Source organism: Misgurnus anguillicaudatus, unplaced genomic scaffold (assembly GCF_027580225.2).
Source record: "Misgurnus anguillicaudatus unplaced genomic scaffold, ASM2758022v2 HiC_scaffold_32, whole genome shotgun sequence".
NCBI lineage: Eukaryota > Metazoa > Chordata > Actinopteri > Cypriniformes > Cobitidae > Misgurnus > Misgurnus anguillicaudatus.
Window position 1 is genome coordinate 4,307,884 of NW_027395282.1, and position 21,128 is coordinate 4,329,011.

General features: G+C 35.9%; 2 protein-coding genes and 1 long non-coding RNA gene across 4 annotated transcripts in view; 1 reads left to right on the forward strand and 2 right to left on the reverse strand.

Annotated features, from left to right (window-relative positions):
* Positions 1-313: 313 nt before the first annotated feature.
* Positions 314-21,128, reverse strand: part of LOC129454169 (uncharacterized) — an 89,973-nt gene continuing 69,158 nt past the window's right edge. Inside the window, exons 2-3 of the transcript XR_012368572.1 lie at positions 972-1,049; positions 314-655 (exon numbers count right to left, since the gene is read on the reverse strand). The gene's annotated coding sequence lies outside the window, so the exon portion shown is untranslated. The remainder of the gene's footprint in view (positions 656-971; positions 1,050-21,128) is intronic.
* Positions 4,260-9,783, reverse strand: LOC141363082 (uncharacterized). The gene is made up of 9 exons (XM_073865602.1): positions 9,188-9,783; positions 8,817-8,894; positions 7,882-8,229; positions 7,599-7,808; positions 7,139-7,462; positions 6,740-6,949; positions 5,465-5,562; positions 5,310-5,357; positions 4,260-5,222 (listed from the first exon to the last, which is right to left on the reverse strand). The coding sequence occupies exons 2-8, from the start codon at positions 8,860-8,862 to the stop codon at positions 5,349-5,351; spliced, it is 1,245 nt and encodes a 414-aa protein (XP_073721703.1). The 5' UTR covers positions 8,863-8,894; positions 9,188-9,783; the 3' UTR covers positions 4,260-5,222; positions 5,310-5,348.
* LOC141363105 (uncharacterized) lies at positions 13,439-17,683 on the forward strand. Of its 2 annotated transcripts, none has more exons than XR_012368611.1 (4): positions 13,439-14,992; positions 15,670-15,886; positions 16,440-17,093; positions 17,658-17,683. It is a non-coding gene; the product is annotated as an uncharacterized lncRNA (long non-coding RNA). The 2 variants fall into 2 exon arrangements; XR_012368610.1 differs by having other exon boundaries at positions 13,645-14,992; positions 16,877-17,093.

A 21,128-nucleotide genomic window follows, 5' to 3' on the forward strand; every position in this document is an offset into this window, starting at 1 on the left:
ACACAGATGGAGAGAGATCAGAAAAATGCTGAGAGCAGTAATAATTGCCAGTGTTTTCTCTGGATGACACAAATATGCTTTGGTCTTGTATTACATATTTTAGATTATTGAACAATTTTGTTAGATATTCTCCATTCTTGTACCAGCGGTAACCATATTCAGGAGGGCAGGAGGAATAACATCTCAGTTGTACTCGCTGTCCTGTAGATTCAGGATTCATATTCACCTGTAGAACTAAATAATCAAAACCTTACATTAGATGAGAAATGAAAAGAGTTTAACTGGACTGATGAGAATGTAAATGTACCTGAAACTGTTAGATTGACTGTGACTGAGCTGAGATGTTTAACTCCATCCTTCATAATGAACATGAGCTGATATTCTCCACTGTCTCTCTCTCTCAGATCTCTTATTGTTAGTCGTGAGTAGCGGTAAGTGATCATCTGATCCACTCGTCCTGAGTAATCTGAATCTAAAGTCAAATCTTCAGGTTCATCTTTGTTTCTCCAGTTTGTTCTCTGTTTCTGACTGAACCAGAACCCAGTTTTGATGTTGATGTTTGAGTAATCGCACCTCACTGTCACCAGTTCTCCCCTCGCACCACAAATATTCAGTTTATCACAGGTTACATTAAAGTTATCCAATGTTAGGGACCCTGAAGAAGAAACCGTACCGTAACATTAATAATATTTGTAGATTATCTGTATTTAACTTCATTAAAATTACAGAGCGAGATGAGAGATTCAGACAGTTCTGTAAGGATATGAACTCAGATTCATCAATTTTGTTCTCAAACACAAATCTCTAAGTTCAGTTTTAAATATACAAACTCACTTTAAACATTTTAGAGACTGATCCAAATGGAGAATCCAGCCTTTGGTAAATTAAACTAGTTTAAAATCTGACATACTTTTAAAAAATATATAATGAATTGAAGTATTTCAGTACAACAACAAAACTGTGTTTCATACCTTGAATGTGTAACAGCAGGATCAGTGATGAGAGTCTGAAGTTCATGATTTCTCTTTGTAGAAACTCACATATACAAGCTACAAAACATTAAACAAGAACTTTTCTTATTGCTGATAAAAAACACAATGTTAGTTTGACTGTGACTTTCTCAATCGGATGCAAAAATACGTTGTGCACATGCAGGGGCGCCGTTAGCAATTTTGGGCCCTATGAAAGAATAGGTGGTCGGCCCCCAGTGCCCCCCACCATTTCGCACCAAACATACAACATGCAATTTAATAATACAGAACTATTTATTTTGCTATTGTTTTGACCACAATTAACAATATTTATAGAGACTTACAATGTCTGCAGCTAAGATAATTATGTGCAATGTAAATTTAATTGAAAAATACAGTAATCAAATAATCAGAGAAAATGCAACATTATTAAACATAGATTAAAGATAATTGTGATCCAATTAATAAGATAATTGGTTATTTGTGGTTTACTGTTTTCCACATAAAATCATCCTGCATAATGTAAAGAACATTTTGTGAAAATATAAACTTGATATCTTTAATATTGACTGAGTAATGTCATGTTAGCGATTGAAATCATAGTGAAATTAATGCTTGAAATCAAACTGTGATGCTTTTTATCTCACAATAAGATTTGAGGCTTTAGTCTGATTTTCACATGCAGTCTCAGTGACATACTTGAGCTGTTACACACACCAATAACATTGTAACATTTAAAAATGGCGAACAACAACAATGCATCTTTTCTATACAGTTACCCTATGCCTCAAATAAGACTGGGTCAAAAACGCTTGAACAAAACTTGTATTATAATTATTAGCATTATTTATAAGATAAGTAACAGGTTTCACACACCAGCAGCTACACTAAAGCAAAAATAACAACAGATCATTGAAACAGAGGAAACAGCTATGCTCTTAAATTAGTCTTCAGACTGTTTATTAATCAATGGGACTCTAAAATGAAATGAATGACAACTATAGCAGATTACAACATAGATTTCCATTGATTTCTTAAAGCTGTTGCAAGGTGAGAAGCTTTAATATACATAACAGTTAGCTGGACTAGTTTAGCCTTCATTGCATTTCAGTTTTATCACAATCAACTCGTTTCTCGACTGCATAAAAATCCTTCCTTGGCATATTGCGTTACAAAACATTGAAGTGTGTAACCGATCGCATTTCTAGTTTATGTTAATTAGCTTATACGGGCTACGTTAATTAAAACAGCTCATAAGGGCTGACTTCGCGTTAGAATCATAACACAAAACAGGGAACGTAAATCACCTTGTGTTTTTTTAAACTGAGGTGAACAGAGCGAAGACTTTACAGTGGAAAGAAAACTGCATTGTATTGCTCCAGCATCACATTGTGTAAACTGCATTTATAGTAAGGAAGCGCACATATGCAGATATCATAGCAAATAGCAGTAAATACACACACCTTGCTCTCTTGTGAAGTTCACTCCACACTGTGAGTCCATGGATTAAAGAAGGCGCTAAAACGCAGAGTAAAGACGGGGCGGAGCTAAGAGGGCTCAGTTTAAAGGGGGGGTTGCGTTTGCGGCACTGTCCTTGGCTGGGGCCCCAAAAAATTCATGGGCCCTTAGAATCGTCCTAACTTTTCCCCCCTTTACAGCGCCCCTGTGCACATGCGCAGAACATTTGCGCTCCAAGTTCACGTAAGTTATGAATCTCGTCACAGAAACACGCAACAACAACAGCATTAATGGAGTCACACGCTGTACTAAATTCTGCAGCCTTTGTTTATACTTTTAAAACATTAGGCTACTTAAAGCAATAAATAGCGTTGTGACTTTTGAAAAGTGTGTTTTCATTACCTATATCGGAAAACTTCTTAAGAACAACTCCAACTCAGTTTTTTGACTTGTATACAAAGCGTGAACTCCAACGAGAGATGCTGTCGCAAGCGTAGCGTTGCCAAGTCCTCTGCTTTTTTCGAGTTTAGATTTGGGATTTGTTTAAACTGTTTCCACCAGTTGTTATTTTCTGCGGGTTAAAGATTACATTATTTCGTTTATACGTATTTGGGCTGTGAATAGTCATTGTGATGCTTTTGGGCTAGTTTTGAACGTCCAGTCGATGGTTTTGATACGTGACTCTGGCAACCCTGGCTGTGCGCTTGCGCAGACTTTCGGCTCGGATTCTAAATAATGTACATGTAAACGAACATTTAAATCAGATTGCAATGTTTAGGGTGCATGTAAACTGTATCGTCGTAACCTTTAATCGTATTAAATTTAGTCGGATTGACAAAATGTTGTGCATGTAAACACTTACTCATTTTATAAACTAATGTAGGGAATAGTGAATGAAGGTATGGAGTTATTTCAGACACCGCCCTAGACATTTCTTAATACAGTTTAAAAAACACTGACAAACATTTTTAGAATAGCAGAAGATGCAACAACAGATTGTAACTACATTTATCTTCATGTTTACTTTAATGGGGTTATAGCCAGCATATGAAGTTAGTTTTGAATTCATGTTTTCTTTAAATTACAAAGAAAATATTTTTTCATTCTCTTTGATCAAATAGCCATGGAAAAAATACCCACTTGCATGGACAGATGAACCTTGACAACAGAAAGAGCTTCCTTTAGTGGTTAACATTGTGCCTGCAAGATTGTTTGACATAAATAAATGCACAATGTGTTTAAAAAGACAGTTTGACAAGCTGTATCTGTAGTGAAGCTGCAGTAGTAGCAGCAGCATGTAGGCTGTCAATCACAGAAGTGGGCGGGACACAGAGGCAGACTGAACGCTCTTAAAGAGGAACACACAAATATTGTACTCGGCACTATGCCTTCTTAACAGTTGTTACCTTGCAAATTATTATATGGTACATTTATTTTGCTACTTAATTTAAAAATATACCCACTAGAAAAGTGAAGGATTTCTGTATACCCATTGTTTTGTGTGTTGTAGTACATTAGACTCTGTTGTGTGTCGCCCTCTCCTGGAATAAACTTGAAGTCTTTATGTGGTAGATTTACAGCAGTGCATCATGTCCTCATGTTTCCCAGAAATAATATAATCCATACACTGTCAGAAACAAATGTATAGAAGACTATCTTGTTAAAACCGTAAATGACCAATCAAAATCAACTTTTTATATGTACTTTTATTTAATCTTTATTTAACAAAGTCTCCCAACTCTTTTTGCGTGAAACATTACACAGAATACACATTATTACATGAAGATGAAATTAAAAACAATAAAAATAGAGAAAGTTAAAATTCACTCATATAAAGGACTTTTAATATTATTTGTAAATACTGAAATGTCATGCAAATGTATTTATACAAAATCCAGCTTGAGAATAGCAATAAAACACCCTAAAACAAGATAAACTTATTTTTAAGCATAAATCATATAAGTGCTTTAAACTTTCCCATGATAAAAAAAATGACCAAGCTGTTGTTATATTCTGAAGATTAATTCATGACCAGAGTGCAGAATAAACAAAACATTTTCTACTGAGTCCTGAATGAAACCAAAATACACTGAAGAGTCAACATCTAGAAGAGACAAAATCATAGCAACTATTTGTAAGTGAAAGTAGGTTACCCAAAAAAAGAAGTTAACTCAATACGGCTTAAAGAAATAAATCAATGCTGCAGTCTCCTCAAAGTTAATGAAACCAAAGACTGTATTATAAAATATACAACAATGACAATGAATTATAAAACATAAAGAGCTATGATACACACAGTCAGTGTCTAAACTGTGAAATGCAGTGAAATCAACATGCATGTAAATAATGTCCCCAAAGTTCAAAACATTTTAAAATAAACTGAACAAATGATTTCCTAACTGCAAGATTAAAGCACAGCCCTGTAATAAAATCCTAACCTAACTAAAAACAGCATTGAGTTGAATAACAGCCTGACTTATAGTGAAGATGAAAGTAGATCACAGTATCATCTACATAAAGATGCACTATAGCAAAGTTTTTACAGGATTTATACATTGTGATGTTACAGTTGATCTGACACTGACTCAATACTTCAATGAATAATTCATCTATTTGAACATTAGATTATTTACACTGAGCTGTCATTAATATGTCACTGTATATGACATCACTGCATCACTGATGTCACTGCTGAGAGACTGTTGCTAGGTGATGATGTCATAAAGAGAGTTGTGACATCACTCCAGTAGTTCTGATGGACAGACAGCTGATCTACTCACATACCTGCAACATCTAACAATGACAAACACACAGAAAGAGATCATGTTATAAAATCTGACCATTAGTTTATATAACATACAGATATACAGATTTTCTCACCTCTATTTGTTAGTCATCTTGTTTTTAGATGATTTCAATTTATTCATGCTGATGAAAAAGCCATGGTATTAAGATTCATACTCTTGAAATCTGAATTCATATCAGAATATTCACTCTATGTTATGCAATTTTGAGTTTTACTTATGTCTACTTACCACATACAGAGCTTCAATGATGAGAAACTGAGGCAGAAACACCAACAGAGAGAGAAACACTGAGCTGTCGACTGCTTCATTTGTTTTGTCTATTGCATCTAAAAAAGACACAAACTCAGTTATATTAATAAAAGGCAGAACATTCAGAATTTGACTTTTCTGTGATTCTCAGATTTCAGTCTCACTGCAGCCGTTATCACAGCGCTACTCAGCAAATAACCATCATGACAGCTGTGTGCATATTTTCAAAATAACACAAAAGTTCTGAGTGATGCGTTATGCCGTTCAGTGCCACAATCAAATTTCACCTTGATTGTGTTTCCTTATCTTCTTTTTTAGGGGTTTCCCCAGTAATGATAGTACACAAAACAACACGGCACACCGTGGGGGGGGGGGGTTGGCACCTGACTTTGAAACCTGCAGAAGCTGCGCCAGTGACTTATTTGACTTATTAGGCAATAACTAGCCAAGATGTGTGCTTGTACTTGTAATTTTGACAGACCTGCTCGCTTGAACATTTCTGTAATTTTGTAGCATCTCGCTGCGTCTGTGGCCAGGGCTTTTTTACCTTCTCTCCTCATCCATGTGTTTGTGCTCCCTTTTAATTGCACAATTGTTAGATATAGCCAAAGAGGCAGTGCGTGGCTGACGTTGGCAAATGTAGCATTTTGAAGTAGACTCTGTCTGACTAAGCTTGCGCTATTTAATGTGCACATTCATCCGGTGTGTGATACCTGCGAGTTGTCCTTCACAGGACGCAGTGCATAAGAACATGTTAAATAATCATAACACAAGCACACGTATCTTTATTTAAACTTTATTTAACCGCAACAATGACACGCTTTTGGCAAGATTATTAATCATGAATTAGATCATTAAAATATTTTTAGATCATTAAAACATGGATATTCATCATGAGTATTGCAATATTAAGCTCAGCAGTGCTCTCACGTCAAGTTTACACAGTAAAACATATTTAACTTTACGTAACATGTTGCGTTGATCAATACATTGTCATGGTCCTGTCTTCAGGTCATACCCTGTGTCTCAATCTGTTCCCTTTAATATTCAGATGTCAAAGGGCAGGAGGAATCACAGCTCAGTAATGTAGATTGAACAAGTTTTGTTCAACTTGAAATTTCACTTGAATTTCACAATAAGAAACAACTTATCTTTTTAGGTGTTACCAACTGAAGTTATTTTTTAAGTTGATCCAACTGTTTACTTTTTACATTGTAACAGTAAAGTCAGATGTATGATGAGATGTTGTGTTACCTCTTACAGTACAGGAATACTCTTGTAGCTCCTCACTGTTGATTGAGTCCAGGTACAACTTGTTTAATAATGTCAATCCATCTGTTACCTGTTGTCCATTCTTATACCAGATGTAAGTATGTTTGGTATCCAGAGTGCATTCAGTTGAACAGCTTAATATCACTTTTTCTCCATCTATCACAGGGTCTGGGCTGCTTCTCACTTGTGTATCTGAAATTTCATATAACACAGTTCACATAAACTAATTTTCAAAGCTGGGCCTCATATTTTTGATTTAGCTTAATTGATAAAGAATTAACTAAACCTCTAATCACAGTCATGCTGATATCAGACTCCTACTCGAGCTATAATGCTTCAGTATAATGAGTGCTGCACAGAGAGTTTATTATGAGCAGTTACCTGTAACAGTAAGATAGACTCCAGGAGAACCAGAAACTACATCTGATGTGTTAGTGATGAACCTGAACTGATAATCTCCAGTGTCAACCGTGTTGACGTCTTTGATTCTCAGTGTGTTTCCCACAAACTCCACACGACCAGAAAACTGAGAAACCTCACGCAGATCTCTGAATGCCCCAAAACGACGGTAATTCCAGTATGTTTTATTTACTGTATATCCAGTGGGATGTGAGTATGAAGAGTGAATATTTACTGTTGATCCCACTAAAGCACAAACACTTCTAGAGGTGTAAGTCACACCCCAACAGCTACTGTTAGAAAGACCTGAAAGAGTCACAAAATACTGCTGTAACATTCACAATCAATTACAAACACACTCATACTGTATATGAATCAACAAGAAAACTGCAAAGTTTGTTCTTCCATTTTAATTTAAATATTTTATAAATGTCAGACTCACACACAGATGAAGAAGGATCTGAATAATGCTCAAAGCAGTAATAACTGTCAGTGTTTTCACTGGATGATACAGATATGCTTTGGTCAAATGTTAAACGTTGTCCATTCTTGTACCAGTGGTAAATATATTTAGATGTTTTTGGGCAGGAGGAATCACAGCTCAGTTTTACTCGCTGTCCTGTAGATTCAGGATTCATCTTCACCTGTAAAACTAAATAATCAAAACCTTACATTAGATGAGAAATGAAAAGAGTTTAACTGGACTGATGAGAATATAAATGTACCTGTGACTGTTAGATTGACTGTGACTGAGCTGAGATGTTTAACTCCATCCTTCATAATGAACATGAGCTGATATTCTCCACTGTCTCTCTCTGTCAGATGTGATATTCTGAGCTCTGAGTACTTTTCAGTGGTCCACTGATCCACTCGTCCTGAGTAATCTGAATCTAAAGTCAAATCTTCAGGTTCATCTTTGTTTCTCCAGTTTGTTCTCTGTTTCTGACTGAACCAGAACCCAGTTTTGATGTTGATGTTTGAGTAATCGCACCTCACTGTCACCAGTTCTCCCCTCGCACCACAAATATTCAGTTTATCACAGGTTACATTAAAGTTATCCAATGTTAGGGACCCTGAAGAAGTAACCATAACCGTAACATTAATAATATTTGAAGAGTTTCGTTGCAAAATGAGATAACCACCGTTTTTTTAATTGTTCAGAAATCTCGTTTTTTGGTTGTGCATTCCAATTAATTTCAATTCAACTGCAGCTGGTTTGTTTGGATTTAAACCTTCATAACTTAAAAAATACAGCTAAGTAGCACCATAAAACAAAATAATAACATGATAACATAATAATAAACATGTTTTGACAAAAATGTAAAAAAATGGATGTATCTCGTTTTGCAACAAAACTCTTCATTTGTAGATTATCTGTATTTAACTTCATTAAAATTACAAAGCAAGATGAGAGATTCAGACAGTCCTGTAAGGATATTAACTCAGATTCATCAATTTTGTTCTCAAACACAAATCTCTTCAGTTTTAAATACACAAACTCACTTTAAACATTTTAGAGACTGATCCAAACAGTATCCAGTCTTTGGAGTACAGCGATGTAAATTAAATGAGACTAAACTAGTTTAAAATCTGACATACTTTTAACAAATATATAATGAATTGAAGTATTTCAGTATAATAACAAAACTGTGTTTCATACCTTGAATGTGTAACAGCAGGATCAGTGATGAGAGTCTGAAGTTCATGATTTCTCTTTGTAGAAACTCACATATACCAGCTACAAAACATTAAAGAAGAACTTTTCTTATTGCTGATAAAAACACAATGTTAGTTCGACTGTGACTTTCTCAATCGGATGCAAAAATACGTCGTGCACATGCGCAAAACATTTGCGCTCCAAGTTCACGTATTATATTTATGAATCTCGTCACAGAAACACGCAACAACAACAGCATTAATGGAGTCACACGCTGTACTAAATTCTGCAGCGTTTGTTTATAATTTTAAAACATTAGGCTACTTAAAGCAATAAAATAGCGTTGTGACTTTTGAAAAGTGTGTTTTCATTACCTATATCGGAAAACTTCTTAAGAACAACTCCAACTCAGTTTTGACTTTTATACAGAGTATAAAAGCGTGAACTCCAACGAGAGATGCTGTCGCGAGCGTAGCGTTGCCAAGTCCTCTGCTTTTTTCGAGTTTAGATTTGGGATACTGTTTAAACTGTTTCCACCAGTTGTTGTTTTTCTGCGGGTTAAAGATTAAATGATTTCGTTGATAAGTTATTGGTATTTGGGCTGTGAATAGTCATTGGGATGCTTTTGGGCTAGTTTTGAACGTCCAGTCGGATCGTTTTGAAACGTGAGTCTGGCAACCCTGGCTGTGCGCTTGCGCAGACTTTCCGTTCGGATTTTAAATAATGTAAACGAACATTTAAATCAGATTGCAATGTTTAGGGTGCATGTACACTGTATCGTCGTAACCTTTCATCGTGTTAAACGTCGTCGGATTGACAAAATTTTGTAAACACTCATTTTATAAACTAATGTAGGGAATAGTGAATGAATTGTATAGGGAGTTATTTCATACACCGCCCTAGACATTTCTTAATACAGTTTAAAACACAGACAAACATCAAACTTTTTAGAATAGCAGATGCAACAACAGATTGTGACTACATTTACCTTCATGTTTACCTTAGTAGAGGTTATAGCCAGCTTATGAAGTTAGTTTTAAATTTATGTTTTCTGTAAATTACAGAAAAAATATTATTTTCATTCTATAATCAAATAGCCTTGGAAAAAAATACCCACTTGCATGGACAGATGAACCTTGACAACACTATATCTTCCTTTAGTGGTTATTGTGCCTACAAGATTGTTTGACATGCTTAAAAAGACAGTTTGAGAAGCTGTATCTGTAGTGAAGCTGCAGTAGTATGGAAGGCCATTGGGGCAAAAACGTGTTAAAAATACGTGTTAACACGCACTACGTGTTAACGCGTAAATCACGTGTTAACACGTACTACGTGTTAACGCGTAAGTGCGTGTTAACACGTAAATCACGTGTTAACGCGTTAGAAATCATGGACATGGAGTTTTACCACCATCTAGTGGTGTGGCGAATCTGACCTAAATACACAGAACGGACAGATAGATAGGATTGTAAATTGAAGTATTTTATCCTAAATATATATTTTTAAAAGTAATTAACAGTGAATAATGATCATAAATAGTTTACAGCTTGGACTATATATAATAATTATAGTATCATTTAATTTTGTTATAAATAATTTTGTTAGCTTTGTGAATTAGCCAATAGTCCCAATTTCTATTTACTTTGTGTCTAATGTCTTGTTCTTTTAGTACCTGCCTATGGAAAGAATTATATTCTTAAAAATAGAGGTGTTAAATGATGACACAGTAGTGTTACACAATTCTTATAAACAGTAGAGGATGATTAATATTGCAAGAAAAAATTCTTTAAACACTACTTAACCACAGTTAATCTAATTAAGTTTATGTTAATAACAATTGGTTAATAGCAAGATTATGAACGTAAATGGAATGTATGCTCAAGCAGATGGTACATCTGCATCATTTTTGAACACACACACACACACATTATGATGTTCTACGTATGAAGTCTTTGGACTACCTGCCATCATGATCTGATTGCACTTAAAGCTAGTTCAACTAGTTTATAAATGCCTTATAAAATTTGTTTTTCACTAGTGTCATACACATATCCTTAATAATACAGTATAGCAATACCACACTATATAATTACAACCAATTTAGCATATGAACAACAGATGGAACTCTATATGTATGGCCTAATGGGAGAACATCAATGTCATTGTATAGAGCAGTTAGGCTTTAAAACATGCTTTTTGAGTTTAATTAATAATCTTATTTTGTCTGAAGGAGGCTCTCTACTACAAACCTTTTAAGCTTTTTTTTTTACTTTTTGGCACGTGTTGCCTCAGACAAAGTTTCCATATCAGAAAGTATGTGTCATAGATCAATCTGAGGCTTCCAATGGATTAGTCACGCTCAGACTGTTTCTTTGTCATAGTAACTAGAACTACTCTGCAGCAGATACTAGAACAATTATGCAAATGTAATAAACTTTTGCTTTTTTTCTGTGTATTTTCTGATCTATAAGACACTTTGGATGAATGTATATGCTAAATGAATAAATGCATATGTGATGACTGGAAAAAAAGAAGAATGGCAATAAAACACATGTCTATAGCTTTGATTGGAATAAAAAAAAGTGCTTTCTTGTTTTCACCTTTAGCACCTTTTAACTCCAAGCAGATATGAGACAGATAGGCTACTCACTACAGGGGGCTGCAAGAATAAAACAAAATATTTATTTTTGATTATGCCCTTGATAATCATGATAATTAATGTTGATTAATAAACTACATTAAAATGCTTAATTGCATTTTTATAGGTAATTCATTTTATAGGCTAAAACGTTTGAATGGTTTTTGCTTGCTTACTAATTTAAGACATCACACTAACTTTCTGAGTGACATGGAAACAAAAGGTTTTTCAAACTTGGACTAAATTGTATAGAAATTGGCTACACTGCACAATAAAAATCCCTTTATAATGGATGACGTGGGGATTACTTGGCCCGTCTGAGTCTGACCTTTGGATTATAATCAGTACAATCAATGTACAGTAGAGAACACAGCAAAATTGTATTGGGAGCAATTTAGGGGCGGTTTCCCGGACAGGGATTAGACTAGTCCTAGACTAAAATAAATGTAAGAGCTGTACAAACTAAAAAAAAAAATGCATTGACATATCTTAAAATACATCAGTGCTCTTTGTTTTGCCTTAAAATGCACACAAGTAATGTTTTTAGTAAGGTATGTTTGTTTATTCTTTCCTAATTAGGCTTAACCCTCTAGGCGCCACGGTCGACTTTTGTCGACAAGATGCGTCACTGAATGTAACTGCCGATTTTGTCACATAGGGTGTCAAATTTCGTTCATCCCCCCCCTCCACTAGATGGCAGACATGTCATACTTTATACCCGACTCAGAAAAACATCATGCTTCTATACAAACTATTAGAGCAAGAGCGCATTGAAGTGCGCAACAGCAAAGCTAGTGTGCAAGTGAGTCATTTTATCAGAGCGATAACCTCAGCGAGTTTTTTCATTACATGATAATATAATGGCATCAAAAAAGCTTACCTGCAATGAAGTATTGGGTCTTATATTCGCTGACAATGATTATGAAGGGGAATATCTGCCTTCAGAAGATGCTGGTGATTCATTTAGTGACCACGATTCAGACGCGCCCCTGCTTTGCAATCGTGCGGCTGGACAAAGTGAAAGTGTAGCTAAGTTATACACCAAGCACATGATGAATCCTTTGCCCAATGTCAGTGGTGGGAATGTAACACGGGGTCGGAGAATTCATCGGGTTAGCGGGCGTGATACAGGTGTGGGGAATGAGGCTGGAGGTAATATGCGCGTCCAGTCTTTTTACCGTGCAAGCAATGTAGAGCGAGCTGCGTCTTCCCGACGGGCCCTGGGAGTCTGTCGGGCGAGCGGACGACTTCCAGTGCTCCGTCCCGTGCACACAATCACGGCGACAGTAAAGGCAATAGTCCAAGCTGTGCAAATTCTCTCCACTCGGGGCGCATGCGAGGAAGATCTGGCCATTAGTGATGGGTCGTTCGCGAACGAGCGGCTCTAAGAGCTGATTCTTTGTAGCGAACGAGCAGAGCCGAATCTTCAGACGCATGCAGGGGAGCCGGCTCTTCTAAGGGAGCCGAGCCAGAAGAGCCGAATCTATGAAAAGAGCCGGACTGCCATCACTAAAATGTAGAGCCAGTGCTTGAGCCGAAAGAGCCGAATCAAAGAGCCGTAGCAGGAGCAGAGGCGGAGTTACATTACACGGGGCAGAGGAGCCATTATGCATAACGTTAGTCTATCGGCGCGCAGATCAGTTTGTTTACTACCTACTATTTACCTGAGCATTCAGTATTGTGCAATATAGCATACAGAAGGTGAGGGACATTTTGGGGGGAAAGAAGTGCTGCATTTTATCATTCAAACATGTGACTTTTCATGAAAATTCAAGATGGCTGCCACATATGACGTCATAATATGCAAATTTAATGATTAAATTTAATTAATTTTTATTTCCCTCCATAAAGTGTTTCATCCTTAATATTTCTCTAATTTACAGAAAGTCTCTATCTCTTATCACGTTTAAGATATAGCCTTTTGAAAGTAACATGTCAAAATTAAATGTTTTAGGAAAAAACCTCTGGCGCCTAAAGGGTTAATCTTGGTTTAAGAAAACCCCTGTCCGGGAAAACACCACTTTGTTTGTCATTTAGTGTTTTGCGTTCATATTCTTAACTTTGGACATAGATTTATTAATATATTATTAAAATGATAAGATCATTAATGCATTGTCATTAATTTTTAAACACTGACGGGACTCTAATTAGTTATGAAAAATTTAGTCAAGAAAACAGTATTAATATTACTCAAAGAGATTTCTAAACTTCTACAGCTTATCAGATCATCCTTACAATACTCTCCTTTAAGGGAAGACATTCCTCGAATAATGATAGATGGTATTGACTTGTTAGATAAAAATGCAATAATATTCATATCAGAAGAACATTACTCTCTATAAGTAGTATTTCTCCTAAAGCAGTGTCTTCATGGAAACGGTTATATCCTTCAGTATCTTTATCTAACATATGGTCTATTCATAATAAGTTTGTGATACCAAATAAAGTCAAAGAAATCCACTTTAAAATCCTTCATATTTTTTACCCCTGCAAGTTATTTTTATCTAAATTTATGGATATTCACCTTTTTGTGGGTCTGAAAATGAATCAGTGATTCATTTGTTTGTTAAATGTCCCTTTACAACACCATTTTGGAATGAAATTTCAAGATTGATTTTTACATCCTTTAATAATCTTATTGACTTCACTGAAGAAATGGTCCTGTTTTTGTCATGTAATACTGGTTCTGGTCCTTTAAACAATACTATTAATATCCTGTGCTTGCTTGGAAAAGGTCATATTCATAAGTGTAAAGTTACAGCCTCAAAACCTAATTTTATTGCATTTTGCTCAGAATTAAAAGGTTTAACTGAATCTCTTTGTAAATTAAAGAATAACAAAAAAGCAGTTAAATCATACCAGATATTAAATAAGGTTTTGAATTCACATGTAATTTGAGATATGATATTTAGATGAACTTTCCTACCCCCTACTTGAGTAAAAATATAACAATTATTTTATGTCTATGTATGTTTTTTCTTTATTTATTTTCTTTATTTATTTTATTATTATTTGTTTATTTATTTCATTATTATTTTTTATAACTGTAAATCCCTCATAAAAGAATGTTTGTTCTTATTACTTTATAATACAATGTTATTGTATAATACTATTTGTATGTATAATACAAATGTTAATTGTTACTGACATAATGGTAATAATAAAAAAAAACAGAAAAAAAAACTCGTTTTAGTCATTTGTGCATTGCATGTCGTTACCACTAATGAGCACAAGATGGCAGATGACTTCTTCGCCACTATCATTTTGAGTCGTATTTTAAAGGAAGATTTACAAGCAATAGCATGCAATGATTTTACTATAGCCAACTTATTAAATGAAGATCCAAAACCAGGAAGTCAAATGCAGTTTGAGATTTATTAAGAAAAGTGTGTTATATAACAGGATATAGAAGAGGCAGATCATTATTTTCACACTCCATCACAGCAGGTGGCGGTATGCACCTTTAAAGTTGGTTCGTAACCCGCCATTAAACCAAAAGAAGAAGATGAAGATTGTAACGTCAGCTCATCGTAAGCATTAGGTAAGTGCTCGCTCACAAGCTTATGAATAATTATATTGCAGCGAATGCGTTACGACAGGCACTGTCATTGTGTGAATAATTAATGATATAGTGATCCAAGCATTACGTCGAGTTTGCCGTAAGCTTAACTCATAGCCATCATAAGCCAGGTTTGCTGACGTAAGAGTAACGTAACCACACGGAAGAGCCAAAAAGTACTATTGAGGGATACAAACGCAAAAGCAGCAGCAGTAACAACAACAACAGAAAACAGTTTTGTTAGATAAATGGCCTTGGGCAAAAGTCTTTATAACTGCAATCACATAAGTTAGTGGAAACAGTGTCAGGCTTTCCCAGATGGAGACAATATAGTGAGGTAAAATTTTAGTGCTGTTTAAATGAATGCGTTGTGTTTGTTATTCATTTAAAAATATGAACATAAAGTTATGACTCATGACAAACTGGCAAGAGAGTTGATAACACAGATCTGTCCAAATATGAGGGAAACTATATTCCTTTGTAGGCCTACTGTGTAGCATTATTAGAGTAAGTTGGTCTAAATAATTTCCTTGTTGATTTTACATTAAGATTTTACATTTGAATAACCATTGTTTCAAAAATCATAAAAACAAATCTGATTCTAGTTATTACTAATACAAGCAACTTTTTATGGTTTTCTATATGCTTGTCTTTCACAGATTATTCACCCAGTGTTTATTCACAAGATTGACCGAAGCTTATTTAGATGACCAAATTATGAACATTGTGACCCACCCTGAGGCTGTAAGAGTGTGCCTGATGAGAGAATGCGTACTTGAAGCAGTTATAGGACTTAATATATTCAAGAAGACCAAGCGATCTTTATAGGACTACATGCAAAGCAATGTACTCCAGACCGCACAACTGGACATACAGGTACTTTTTAAAAAGCTCATTATTCTTCTTAACTTAAACATGCATGCTTATTCTTTCTACTATTGTCTGTTTTATTATTAGTAAACAGTTTTGTTTTAAATTGTTAAACATCTTTATCCTTTTTCAGATTATATTTTTGTTAAAGATTTTTTATTATCTACATGTCATGTCTGTGTTTATTTCAAGTGCAAACAGTAGAACTGTCACAAATGAATATATCTATGACTTTGCACCTGCACTTAATTTAGACATTTTTAAGCATTTTAGGTCAAAATCAGGGTGTAACTTTTACTTTTCATACTAAATGAAATATTCAGCCCCAAATAGCACTTGATTACAGAAGAGTTTTCACTTGTTAACCTGACCGATACAGCAACCATCACACCAAACATTCCAAAACCTGTTTCATTAGATAGAAACAATCAATGAATTTGGGCAACCAGTATCTGATTGAATACTATAGCTAAAAGTGTGTCACAGCTTTGTTCTGATCGGTTGTTTCTGTTTATATGTTTTGTACGCTGTGTGTTTTGTCATTGGTTTGTTTTGACAGGTGGCCATGCACGTACCAGTCATTGTCTTAAGCCCAGGATACACTGCAAGATTTTTGCTCTCCTATAATATCATTACCTTATCACACTGTGCGACATGGATCATTTAAACTTGGGTACGACAAGCATGTAGACTGTATAATGATGACACCTATTGAATCATAGGTTGTGACGACTGTGACTCCAGTTAAGTGCAATGTCACCAGCATGTGCTAGTGTTAAACAAATACTGGTACGCTGGTCGACATAGGACCACCGAAGAGCCACGATCACAGAAATTGCCACAAATGTTTCACGATGGTAATCTTTCGTTTGGGACCGCCAAAAATCATGCAGTGTATCCCAGGCTATATCCTCCCCTCCGTCTAGTCATCATCTCATTAATTATGAGATGCGCTGTCAGTGCTTTTTCTTTCTGACTCTTCTCTGTTCTCTCCAGATTGTGCCCTGATGCCATCTGCTCCGTTCTACCGGCCTCATCTTCCCTCTCTATGCCTAGCTTCACATCGGTTGGCTCTTCTTTGGCTCTCTTCATCCCGTCTGCCTGCCTCGCTGCTCTCCCTGATAACATTTCCTGACTGATGCCTTGACCTCTGACTCTTTCTGCAAGGTGCCATTCTCAGCAGTGACTCAATTTAGTGCCACCCTGCTGCTTGGTGAGTCTCTGCATTCTGGAATTGAGATTTTCATTGCCCATTCAATAAACTGTTTTGTGCCTGTCTGTGACTTTTTTTTGACCAAGTGATGTAAGTAAGGTCTCAACTTTATACCTTTTAATATTGATTTCTAGTTACACAGTTGTCTTTATGATGGGCCTAGCATTTTTTAGAGAGTCTGTATTTCTGTTTCCTATGTCAATACTACCTATTACAATGTTTTTGGTTGAAAACAATTATAGGCCTTTGTTGCCAATGTTTGTTGTTTATGGGTTTTATTAATAATCAAATATTAAATAAGATTCATTTATAACTGAGCAAAAAAATTAATCCTTTTGGAGTTTATATTCCATTATAATTTGCCTAATTCTTACTAGAGTACATGTAATAAAGTTCTGTTTTCTTTGTCATGTATGTTGTTACTACAGTACATTCTGATTGTATGAAGTTATAAGACTTAACAGTTTACAGGCTGTGATGTGCATTAGGCCTACATATACTAACATTCCTAGGTCATCCATTTCCCAGGGCAGCACAATAAACTTTACCATTTATGTGTTGCAGGCATTGCACTTCTGAGGTCATCACCATCTTTCTTCAGCCAAACAAAATGATTCTCACCAACCACCCTGGCTCTGCTAAGCTTGATGTTGGAGGTCTGCTGTTTTTGAAGCAGGAGACCACTGTCCATTAAAGGCTTCATAAACCATTTAACAAAATCACATAAGATAGTGTAGTTCATACTCCATGCGATGTGCCATACAATGGAAGGGCCATGTTCCTTATCACATCTGGATACTGCAAAGCTCCTGTCTCTTCAACAATTTACGAACTAATCAATTATTAAATGAAGAAATGCTATGTAAAAGCAAAGATATTTCTTCCTGTGGCATTTGAGTCTTAAATGTAGTAATAACTGTTTTATGGCATAAAGAAAAGTTAAATATTATATTATTTTAAAAGCATCATGTATCTTTTTTCATTCCTAATGTATTCTACTAGTAGTGTGTCAGGCACTTTAACCCTTATGAAAAAAGCCAAGGAAAATAGAGAGCATCATATCAAAACAACTGTTTATTTGCACATGCAACATTAAACTATGGTATACATCTCTGTTTTCATTACAATATTGAAAAGGATGAGTATTTGGAGTCTACAGTACTGCTTGCTCCATCTCCAGCAAAGATAAAAACATCCTTAGAAAAAGGACTCATTCACACAGTATTCCTCTTTTTACAACCGCGACACATTTTGCACAGACAACACAGCATCTGGAGGATGTATATGATCCTCACCAGTGTTATTTATTGTTTTTCCTGTGTGTGTCTAATGATGATAAAAAAATTATAATTGATCAATTATACTTTGAAGGATAAAGCAAAACTACTATATTTACTATAAAGCTATCTAAACCAATAGCAGCTTCATAAGACTTAAGGTGGTTATCAAAGGGACTAACAAACAAATATAATGCATATGGGTTGACCTGTGAAAACATAATTTCCTGTTTTCATTTGTCAGTTACCAGTTAGGCTTTAGAAACATGATAAAGTTAAAGTGTATTTAAAAATATAGTTTGGAGAAATGTGTGAAAGTGGTCATGAATTTCAAGGGTTGAATGATTATAGTTAACTGTTTAAAATATGTAGTTGTAGCCTACTAATGCTTTTATAAAATGCTCAAAATATATTTTAGATTACATCCTGTGATATCCAAGCCTTCTTTCTTTCTGTGTTTTCAAAGCTCCACACCAGTAGGTGGTGGTAAAGAAAACCGTGTAGGTACGCGTTAACACGTGATTTACGTGTTAACACGCGATTTACGCGTTAACACGTAGTACGTGTTAACACGTGATTTACGCGTTAACACGTAGTGCGTGTTAACACGTATTTTTAACACGTTTTTGCCCCAATGGCCTTCCATACAGTAGTAGTAGCAGCCATAGACATTATACGTAGACACCTCATGACGTGCTGGAACGGCGTGTTCTAAGACGACAGACGTAAATGCGGAAGTGACTCTCGCATCTGAGAAGCAGTTTGTTTTCCGCCAGAACAGCAGGTTTTTGATTGAAACTGAATGAACTATCCGTGTGTCTCAATTCGTTCCCTAGCTCCCGAGGTCGTGAATCAGTATATCGTGTACACAGGTTCGGGCACTGGTAAGGACCCTAGCTCACTTCACATTGGGACTATGGCTGTTTCTCAATTCCAAGAACGCAAAGAACGGACTTGCGTCCTCGTGGAGATCGGTCTTGCCAGGCGACCTTGGAAGAACGAACTCGGAAGTTTTGCCGCAATGACTTCTGGGGCGTAAAGCGATTTCAGCAAGTCTGCACTCGATGCATCCTCGATATCAAGAACACATCCGGGTATTTTCATGCGTCCTCTGTCCTTGCGTTCTTGAGAATTGGAATGAACTTCGACCGTTAATGATGACGTAGAGCGAGGACACGAGGACGCAAGATCGCTGAAGAACGCATATTGAGAAACAGCCAATGTTCACTTATTTTTCTGTCACGGCTGCTTAAGCGTGTTGTAATCACTCACAGCTGTTACTCATCAACAACCGGCAAAACAAACATCTTTCTGACTTAATTTTAAAAACAGTACATTGTGAAAAATGCTGCCATTATTCTCTTACATATCTGTGCATAAAATTGGAGGCATATAATTACATTTTAAATGTAATAAATATATTTACAATTTTAAATAAATATTACTGTGTAGCAATGTGTGTTTATATTTACAACTAAAACAAACGTTTGTCTTTATAAAAGTTCTGTAACATTTCATAAAGTTTATTGAGTTGGATCACGTGATGTTCGGTTGGCGAGCTTCAGAAAAGGTCACGTGATTTCCGGTTAGGGAACATAGGGATCATCGATGCTCACTGGTTTTTGCGTTGCATTGTGGGAATTTTTAGGGAACGAACGTTCCAGTGCACTGAACGGATTTTGCGATTGAGACAGCCCTTAAAATGGCCGACTCCCTGATCAGTGCCCTGACTATTGAACAAGGGAGCTGATTGAGACACACGGTATATTTCACTTTCGGGTGAATAATCTGACATTCAGCCTATGTTGGATGGATCTGGGGGGGGGGGGTTGAGAAAGTTGGAGGGGAATGGATGAAAATGAAGGGTAAAAAAGGGAAAAGAGATCGTAAAATCCCTCAGGAAGTCGGAAATTCTACAGATAGTGATATAGATAGACAAGTTAAGAGTAGGAAGATGGAGAACATTCAAGGAGATGAAGAATTTAAAGTGATTTTTAAAGTAAGAGATGGAAAAGGGAGTTTTGGATCGATTAGCCCTTTGAAGTTATCTAGCGCTATAAATCAAGAGATAGGTGATATCAGACATGCTAAGACAATGGCAAACGGAATGTTAATGATCATTTGTAAATCTTCTGAGCAGCAAAAGAAAGCCTGTAAAGTAAAGAACCTAAATGGAAAGGGTGTAGAAGGATTTATTCCTGGAAATAATGAGTCAATAGGAGTTATTTTTAATGTCTCATATGAAATTTCTGAGGAAGATCTAAAAAGTAACTTAAAAGGAGGGAAAGTGATCAAAGCAAGACGGTTGGGGAAAAAACAAAGAGATGATGGGCGGGAAAGCTCTGCAGTAATGTTGACGTTCATGGAAGAAACACTACCAGAGAAAGTTATGTTAGGCTACTTATGCTTTAGAGTTAAGAAGTATGAAAGACCACCATTAAGATGCTTTAACTGCCAGAGATTCGGGCACGTAGCAGTGGCTTGCAAGGGTAAACGTAGGTGTGGGAAATGTAGCGAAGATCATGATTTTAAAGAATGTAAAAGTCAGATCAAATGCTGTAATTGTGGGGGTTGTCATGTAGCTGCATTTAGGGGATGCCCAGTCCATGCAAAAGCTGAAGCAGTACAGAAGATGAGGGACGAGAATAAGTTGTCATATGCAGAAGCGTTAAAAAGAATTGAGAGAACAAGTGCTGGTCATGAAGTAGGCCCGGAAAAACAACAACAGATGTGGGAGAAAACGCCCGATGATGACATC

Coding starts and splice junctions, on each gene's coding strand:
- LOC141363082 (XM_073865602.1), bottom strand. CDS start 8,862: ATGAACTTCAGACTCTCATCACTGATCCTGCTGTTACACATTCAAG. Junction 8,230..8,816: donor CCTGCTGTTACACATTCAAG/GTATGAAACACA, acceptor TTACTTCTTCAG/GGTCCCTAACATTGGATAAC. Junction 7,809..7,881: donor AGTCAATCTAACAGTCACAG/GTACATTTATAT, acceptor TTGATTATTTAG/TTTTACAGGTGAAGATGAAT.